This window comes from Enhydra lutris, unplaced genomic scaffold, assembly GCF_002288905.1.
Source record: "Enhydra lutris kenyoni isolate GAN:26980312 unplaced genomic scaffold, ASM228890v2 scaffoldscaffold21, whole genome shotgun sequence".
Lineage (NCBI taxonomy): Eukaryota > Metazoa > Chordata > Mammalia > Carnivora > Mustelidae > Enhydra > Enhydra lutris.
The window spans coordinates 520,493-530,163 of NW_019154105.1; the positions used below are offsets into that span (position 1 = coordinate 520,493).

Below are 9,671 nucleotides of genomic sequence, written 5' to 3' on the forward strand. Positions count from 1 at the left end.
CCCATACGTGTGGTCAGCCACTTAGGCCACTTAGGGTTTGGCCAGAAGAGAGGTCTCCCTTGCGGGTGACGTCAGTTGGCCAGTTAACTGTGTTCCTACTGATCGGACCACGGAGTCTACTTAGTGTCTTTTGGGTTCAATTTGGAAACTTTTCTTTTGTAAATCTTTTAGGCAAAAATAATGTGTTCCTCAATATGCAAATGTGTCGGCTGCAAGAATTTTGAAGAAAGCCCAGAGAGAAAGACCCTGATGCACTTGGCGGACGCGGCCGAAGTCCGGGTACAGCAGCAAACAGCAGCGAAAACGAAGCTGTCGTCCCAGATCTCGGACCTGCTTACTAGGCCCACGCCGGCTTTGAGCAGCGGGGGAGGAAAGTGAGTCAGGGTTTTCATGTCTTTATAGAACAAATGACTACTCTGGTAAGGTTCCTTCTTTTTGGACGCAGTGAAGTTCACATTTTGATTGCCGCACACCTCTTTTCGCGTTGTCTTTCTACTTCCGTCACTTGTAAAGGAATTTGGAGGTAACGGGAACTATGTCAGATATAGTGCACAGTAACGCATTAATTCACTGTACTTAATTGAATTTGTCCCCACTAAGATGAGGTCGTTATGTAATTATGTAATTTGACAAACCCCTAAGAAAACCAAATTTTATAGCTGTTCCTGGTAGTATTATCACTCATAATTTGGCACATTTTTACCTTCTCTTGCTTTTTCCCAGCCCTTGTAGCACTTTCCCTGTCTTTCTGGAGCACCTTTCCCACCCCGTACTTCACTAGACCACTGAACTCTGGAGTAGGAAGACTCCACCTATAAAGTGTGGCCGAGTTGAGTTTAGATACCGTCTGCGCCTGTCGTAGTTTGAGAGTTCGACAAGTACTCCCTCTGAGTCTCGGTGTTCTTAATCCTTCCCATCGTCCTTACCAGGTGGCTACGAAGAACAAAGCGTCTCTAGCCCAGCGTTTGGCAGGGCCTTATGCAGCCGAACTTGCTCATACGGATTTGGAGTAGAGTTTGGTAGCAGTTAAAATTTGAGGAATTATTAAATGCACTGAGCCTTGCCAATGGGATATAGTATTTAAAATGCGTAAGTTGAAGTTGTCTTTAATGCTTATAGAAATGCTGCTTTAGGGGCGCCTGGGTGGCTTAGGTGGTTGAGTGTCTGCCTTCGGCTCGGGTCATGATCTTGGGGTCCCGGAATCGAGCCCACGTCAGGCTCCCAAGTCAGCGGAGAGTCTCCTTCTCCCTCTCCCTCTGCCCCTCCCCCTGTCTCTCTCTCTCAAACAAATAAAATCTTAAAAGGAAAAAAAAAGAGATGCCTCTTTTAAAAAAATGTTATTTGTTTTAGAGAGAGAGAGAGAGAGGGCATGAGTGGGAAGGGCAGAGGGAGAGGGAAAGAGAACTCCAGGAAGACTTGGCTGAGCGCAGAGCCCGACTCAGGGCTTGATCTCACAACCTTGAGATCACCTGAGCTGACACCAAGAGTCAGATGCTTAACCAACTGAGCCACCCAGGAGCCCCTAGAAATGCTTCTTTTTGCTCAGAATATTGCAGATGGTAATTCTGAAGAATTCTTATAACTGGAATATAATCAGCAAATGGTTAGTAACTGAATAGATTGGAAACAGGCAGAAACCTCAGTAAGGGTTATAACAAGGGATCCTTTCCGGTCATGTGCTTTCAGTAACCCTTTAGATTATTAAGTCTAAATCTCCGTGTGGAGATTAAAGATACTGCTACACTAAAATATTTACAACTGATTTTCAACCTGGGAAAAATATTATAGAGTGTAAAAGCACAAAATTATACACTATAATCAAAACTAAAAATTAAAATTTTTTACTGTCATGTTAATACACTGCTGAGTGGCAAAAATTTGAATTTTTTTCCTTCCTCTCACTTTTCTGTGGTTTCCAAATATTATATAATGAGCACTATTATAGTGCTATTAATTATACAATATTAACATAGTATTTTCTAATATAAAGTGTTTTGTATTTTACAGTTTTCTCTACAGCTGTATCGCAGCCCAAAGCCTTAGTAACTTCCTCTTGTCGTAGCAGACCCTAATTTCAGACTTCATTCGTTTTGTAGTTTCCTTGTCAGTGTTAGTGGTTACATCTGGCTGCCTGATTTTGTCTCTGAGGGCTTCAAGAATTAGCTACATACAGCAAGCCTCAAGATGGATTGCTCTTAATACCTAATAGTTTAATACTTTATGAAAGAAACTCCATGTATAGAACAGCGTTTGGTTTTCCCATGTTTTGTTTGTTGTGATGGAACGATGTAAAATTTTGGTGTGCTTTCTTGTTTCTAATGAACAATAACTATGGGACTATGGACAGGCTTTATTTTTATTTTTATTTAAGATTTTGTTTACTTATTTGACAGAGACACAGCGAGGGAACACAAGCAGGGGGAATGGGAGAAGGAGAACTAGGCTCCCTGCCGAGCAGGGATCCCAGTGCGGGGCTCCATCCCAGGACCCTGGGATCATGACCTGAGCCGACCTGAGCTGAAGGCAGATGCTCAACTGACCGAGCCACCCAGGCGTCCCAGGAGATAGTACTTTCAATTCCCACTTTTCTTCATTCAGCAAATATTCATGGAGTGCCTCTATGTGTCAGGCAGTGTTGTAGCCCATGAAGAAATCGTACTCAATAAAACAAAGATTGCACTCTAGAAACTAACATTCATGAATTAGGAGTACGTTTTTATAGAATTATCTGGGGGACACCTGGGTGGCTCGGTCACTAAGCGTCTGCTTTCGGCTCAGGTCATGATCCCAGGGTCCTGGGATCAAGTCCCACATCGTCCTACATCGGGCTCCCAGCTCAGCGGGGAGCCTGCTTCTCCCTCTGTCCGCTGCTCTCCCCGCTTGTGCTCACTCACTCCTTCTCTCTCTCTCTGACAAATAAATAAAATCTTTTAAAAAGTTTTTTAAAAAAAGAATTATCTGGTCAACAAGTAGAATTAACATCTTTTAGTTACCCAGATAACATTGTCTATGTATATTTTGTTAAAATTATGCTTTCTGAACAGTCTTTAAAAAATAATCTCAATAATAAAACCAGGTCTAACTTTTTAAAGCTCTCCAGGATGTGCTTGTGCTCTGTGCAAAAATCACGGTGCCCAGTGTGCCGGTGACTCATGAAGGAGCCAACAGTCTCACTTGATACAATGTCATTCACTTCAGTTGTGATCAGCACCGTCACGTCTCTCTCTCTCGCACGCCGCTGCAGGTTGCCGTTCACGTTTGTAACCAAGGAAGTAGCCGAAGCCACGTGTAACTGCCTTCTTGCCCAGGCGGAGCAGGCGGACAAGAAGGGAAAATCAAAGGCGGCGGCGGAGCGGATGATACTTGAGGAATTCGGGCGGTGCTTGATGAGCGTCATCAGCTCCGCGGGGAAGGCGAAAAGCGACCCCTGCGCCGCCAACTGCTGACTCGCTCGCGGACTGCTGGGTGGAGCCGCGCCGGAGATGGAAGGTGCAGGGACACGAGTTTCTGAAGACAGTTTAACAGTCATTGTATTGTTAATTCAGTCCTTGTGAGACCTGAAATCGCAACATTGAAGGAGAAGAAATTTTAAATGAGGAAACTGGTACATTTTAAACCTTAGTTAAATCTGTTTATGTCCCTTCTAAATTCAGTTTTTCTTTATTGTATTACATGGATTTTTAATTTGCATGGGTTTCTTAAGAATTAGATGTTTTGTCCTTCTGATTCTCTTGACAAAGGACATTTATAAATCACTATAATTTATAACGTTTGGTGTTGTATGACTTTGTTCCAGTAGAAAAAGCCAAACCACCACTGGTATCATCCAGTCATTCTTTGGCACTAGACCCGAGCAGATAGAATGTCCGCACAAACAGATTCTTATGAAACATATTCCAATGACATTTTGCGTTTAGAAAAGCTCTCTTTTTAAGAAAAACCAGCTTTTTAGCACAGATTCTGGAATAATATCCTGTTTGTCACTTTGGAAATGTCAGAAGGGGAAGTAATCCATAGGCACACTTTTAAAATAAAAAAGTTAAAAAAAAAAAACCCAAAGTGTTAAGGGACAGTGAATAGTTCTTAATAGGCCATGTATTTCTCTGAGGAGTGACTAAGAAGTGCTCTAGGGTGTTTCCATTTTCTTTGAAGGAGGTGGTGTGCATCTGAAATGATAAATTGTCAGTGATTACTGGGTACTATTAAAAGTGAGAGGTGCATATGAATAGAACTTAATATTATTATGTAGAGATGATAATAGAACCTTACATAATTATCAGGTATAAAATTTGGCTTGGATGGAGAAATGAAGAACATTGAAACTCCAATAGATGAATTTAGGGAAGGATTTTTCATCTATACAATTCTCTTTATAGACTTTTGAACTAAGAGGTCTCAATCCAATGTATGAGTCTTTTACTTGATTTACTGAAAGGGCCTCCTAACAAAACTTTCAAAATTATAGTGGGATTTCTTTTTATAAGGGAAGCTTAATATGGCATTCTTTTTAGCCAGTGATTTGATAAGCCGAAGGTATGAGTGTTTTCTTATTATTATTAAAATAACCTAAATCATTTTCGCTAATTCAAAATTCAAAAGCTTTATGAATTTTAGAGCCAGTAATAGGACTCGGATTTTAATGACAAGAAAAAAACCATGTTGGAATTCAGGCATTTTGTTAGGTACCTTAATCCTCAGTAATTATTAGTATATGATTATTACATTTCCTACAAGGAATCTATAGTTGTATGTATTAAGTGTGTATATATGTTCATATGAACACGCAAGATATAGGCAATAGAAATTAATCCAAAAAAAGATTCCGTTATTCATTGAAGTATCTTCCTTTTGAAATCTGGGTTTATAAATTATAGTTCAGTAGAAACTTTAAATGTAGATAGTGCAAACGTTCTTAGCACCTCAAGCTAGTATGTTTAGTTAAAATTTGTATAAATGTAAATCAGTATAAGAGGATAAAATATCTAATCAAGTTATTTTTCAAAGATTACAATACCTTTTTGGTCTAAACCTAAACTTTGTTCATTTTGTACATATTCTGTGTTTAATTCTAATTGCACCTTTGTGATGTGTATTTATATACAGTGTGCAGAAAATGTTTGTGAAATTTGGATTACAATTGTAGATTATGTATGACGGCATTGCTTGAGAATGTTTTGCTTGTAAAAACTTGAAGGTGCAATCAAATGCTACTAGTTTTTCTGATTTTCAAGAAGCTATCTAAAGTATTAAGACTTTTCCTTCCTGTGTCGTACTTACTAAGCAACTTTTTGTATTTAGGCATTTGCATCAAATTGCTGAACAAGATTAATATCCACATTAATTCAACAATTTTAAAAGACTATTTGGGGAGGGCTGGGTATATAATTTTTTTAGCTCTATTTACATCCCAAAGTAGAAAGATTAAATTTATATTTACTAGAGCTATTCAAAGAATACACTTTTCTATATTGTAAAAACAGGACAGCAAAGTAAATCATACAGAAAATAAACATTTATACTATTCTGTAAAAAAAAAAAGGGTTTTGTTTTCTTTAAAAACACTTTTAACCATGTTACAAGCAAATTTTAAAATCTGATTTTAAGTAAGTTTGACTTCTGAAAGCACACAACTAAAAAATAAGTCTGTCATTTTGCCCAATTAAGCTAAATTGCTTTGAAACGAGAGTATGGCTTCTCTTTTCCCCCTGCTGCAAAAGGGCAGAAACTTGGTCTACTTTTTCCTTTCTTTTAATGTCTGATGTTTTTATGGTGAGCACCTTCTTAGTTTCCTTTTCTCTCAAGAAACTAAAAGCAATCTAATCTGTAGGTCTTATCTCTGGCTTCTCTGGAAACAGAACTTTAAAAGCTGCAGGCAATCAAACCAGCGGAGCAGCAACTGTAGGGGGAGACCACTGCCTTAGCTTCCCTATTCCTTCATAGGGACAACTGACATTTTCTTAGTCTTAGGTAAAATGTGAATAAAAATAACTTTAGAAAAGTTTTCCACTTTTATTGGTCTGTAACACAAGTAGCTAAGAAAATACTTGTTATGTAAATGCAGGTTCAAACCAGGACCTCCAGCATCATGTTGCATCCTTTTTCAGCATTTTATGTAGAAATTCCACAGCAGCAATCCAAAGGAGAGGAAGGCTAGAAAGCCTTCACTATTGGAATTATTTTCTCTTATGTCAGTTACTTAGGGTTTGGTGTGTGTGTATGTGAGGGTTTCTTTAATGCAGATGTTGTCATTATAGACCACATGTGAGCTCTTTATGATCCAAGTGATTTTATAAAATGAAATGTATAAAGGCCTGTAGGTTTTATGAAAGCATTTAAGGCATGCTTAGTTTTTACTCAAAAGCAGTAAGAAAATAAATATGTTCAGAGTAATATTTACTATAATGCCACAGACTTCAACTCTGTGATTATATTATCAAATGAAATCTGGCGGTAGATAAAAAGAATGCATCATGATCCAGTTGGGTTTTATCCCAGTAATAAAAGGTTGACTCAACATTAAAAAATAATCAATGTAATTCACTGTATCAACATACAAAAGAAGTAAAACTATATGATCATCTCAGAAGTTGCAGGAAACCTTTTAAATATACTAAAAACTGAATTATATGCTTTAAAAAGGCAAATATTACAGTATCTGAATTATATTCAACTGTTTTTCAAAAAAAAAATTAAAAGGTACAGAAAAATTGACAAAATTCAAGACCCATTTATGATTTAAACACACATACACACACTCTTCGGCAAACCAGGAAGAGAAGGGATTGTCAACCTGAAAAGACCATCTACCAAGAAGTCTACAGCTAACATCATATGAGTGATGAAAGGCTGAAGGTTTCCCCCTCAAAGACTGGGATCAAGGCACTCTTAGTCAACACTGTGTTGCAGGTCACTGTACAATAAGGTCGAGGGTGGGGTTAGCGGGGTAGGGGGGAGAAGGCACAGACTGGAAATGAGTAAGACGGTATCTACTGGTGGATAACATGACTGCCTATATAGGAAAGTCATAGCAATCTTTTTAAAAAAAGGCTACTAGAACTAATAAGTGAGTTCAAGCAGTCAATAACAAAATTATATTTTTACATAGTAGCAATGAACATTTAGAAACAAATTTTTACAGTTACCATTTACAATAGTACCACAAAACATGAAATGTAACAAATATATACAAGATCTGTAGGTGAAATGTAGAAACATTAATAAACTTAGAGAAGACTTTAAGAAAGATATACCATGTTCGTGGAGTGAAACATTCAATATTAACATCTCATTTCTTCCCAAATTGATCTTTAGTTTCCACAAAACACTCAAAATCCCAGCAGGAATTTTTGTAAAAAATCAAGCTGTTTATAAAGTTTATATAGAAAAGTACAATTAGAATAGCCAAACATTTCTGAATAAAGAATAGAGCTTCAAGACTCCTAGAAGGCTAATCAGGACACTGTGGTACAGGTGAAGCGTTAGACCTATGGATCAATGGAACAGAACAGAGAACCCAGAAGCAGACCCATGTATATGTGGTCAATTTTTTACAAGGTTGCAAAGGTCATTCAGGAAGAAAGAATAATCTTTTTAACAGTGCTGGGATATCCACATATAAAAATATGAAACTTATACCACAGACCAAAATTAACTGAAAATGGATCATAACCTAAATGTAAAACCTAAAGCTACAAAATATCTAGAAGAAAACCTAAGAAGAAAAATCTCTGTAGCCTTGGGTTGGGAAAGATTTCTTAGATATGAAACTATGATCCCTCAAAGGAAAAGAAGATGATCAACTGGACTTAGCAAAATTAGTGTCTGCTCTTCAAAACACACTAATAAGCCACTGACTGTCAGAAAATTTGCAAAATACAGCAGATAGTGTACTTATATCCAGAATATATAATTTTAGTATATGTGCTGCCGAAGCGAGCACCAGAATATATAATTAACAAAAACAAATCAACCTTCCAAAATATGGGCAAAGGACTTGAACAGACTTTTCACCTAAGATTATGTGGCCGGCAAATAACCCTATGAAAAGACGCTGAGTGCCATCAGCCATGAGGAAAATGGAAACGAATGCCACAGTGAAGTGTCGGGCGCGCCTATTAAACTGGGTAATTCCAAACAAAAACCGAGCACTACCAGATACTGGGGAGAAAGGAGAGCAATTGAAATTTCGTACATTCCTGACCGGAGTGCAGGTATGTGGTACAGTCGTTCCATAAAGGTTCTGGCAGTGCTACAAACCCTCCCCACATCACCCACGGTGTGGATACAGCACGTTTCTATGCAACCATTCATCAACTGGACATCTAGGCTCTTTCACTTTTTAGCTATAATAATGCTATGATATGTGTGTACAAGTTTGTACATGGACATGTTTTCATTTCTCTTGGGTATGTGCCTGTCAGGAGACTGCTGGGAGATATGGTAACTCTGTTTAACCTTCTGAAGAATTGCCAATTCTGAAGAATTGTTTCCAAAGCATCTGCGTTCCCACCAACAGTGTGTGAGGGTTTCAATTTCTCCCCTCTTTTAACACTTATTATCTGTCTTACAGCTACCCCGGTGGGTGTGAAGTGTTACCTCATTGTGGTTTTCATTTGCATTTCCCAGCTAGTTTATGGTGTTGGGTATATTTTCATGTGTTTACAGGCCATGTGTAGATCTCCTTCGAAGAATGTCTATTGATATTCTTCACCCATTTTTCAAACTGGGTTATTGGTCCTTCATTATTGAGTTATAGGAGTTCTTGGTATATTCTGGATACAAGTCCTTTATCAGATATATTAGTAAAAATTTTCTCCCATTCTGTGGGTTGTCTCTTTCTTGACGGTGTCCTTTGAAACACAAGTTTTTATTTTTGGTGAAGTCCAATTTACTTTTTGTTATGTTTTTGGTGTCATATTTAAGAAACTATTGCCTAATCAAAGTACCAAGGATCTACTTGATTTTCTTCGTGGAGTTTTATAGTTTTACCCTTTACATATAGGTCTTTGACCCACGTGGAATTAATACTTCTGCATGTGGACATCCAGTTGTTCCACCACTATTTGTTGAAAAGTAGAAAGGATAAATTTCTGAAGAGAATGTTTGTTTTCTCTGAAGAAAAAAGGACAAAAGTGCTAAGTGGAAAATATAAACTAAATTACCCTAATCAAATATGAATAATTTTAAAAATTCACTGTAAAGCGTATCATGTGAAGTAAACCTGGTATCAGACTTGAAACCCTTTCACTAAGACGAGAGCAAGTAACAGTTAAAGGCAGTGAAGGAAATATTTTTGTCTTCCATGTTTGTCCAATTTATCCAGCACTTAAAGAAATAATGCAAAACACTAATTTCTTAAAGTACAATATGTATTAGTAAAGTTATAAAATGCAACAGCAAAGAACAGACACCTACAGATATGAACCTAGTTTTAAGTAAAGTTCAGGACAAAACCTGGATTTATATAAACAATAAATTAAAAGGTGGTGATTTACAAACAGGCTTCTTTTAAATAAGATTATCCGGTGCATCTAAACTCATTCCATCACAAACAAAAACCACAACATCTAGACTTCTCAGCAACAGCTCCTGCATAAAATGTAGTACAATTCTGGTTACAACTCAAAATTTAAGCCTTTGAGGTAGAACAAACAAATATATCAAAATATACA

The 9,671-nt window shown here is 37.5% G+C and overlaps 1 protein-coding gene across 5 annotated transcripts in view; it reads left to right on the forward strand.

The window, feature by feature from the left end:
* Positions 1-5,527, forward strand: part of LOC111148939 (lin-54 DREAM MuvB core complex component) — a 72,432-nt gene extending 66,905 nt beyond the window's left edge. For all 5 annotated transcript variants that reach the window (XM_022505766.1, XM_022505765.1, XM_022505767.1 and 2 more), the window contains 2 exons: positions 172-374; positions 3,245-5,527. In XM_022505766.1, coding sequence (XP_022361474.1) covers positions 172-374; positions 3,245-3,446 — 405 coding nt within the window. In that variant the 3' untranslated portion in view covers positions 3,447-5,527. The remainder of the gene's footprint in view (positions 1-171; positions 375-3,244) is intronic.
* The last annotated feature ends 4,144 nt before the right edge of the window (positions 5,528-9,671 follow it).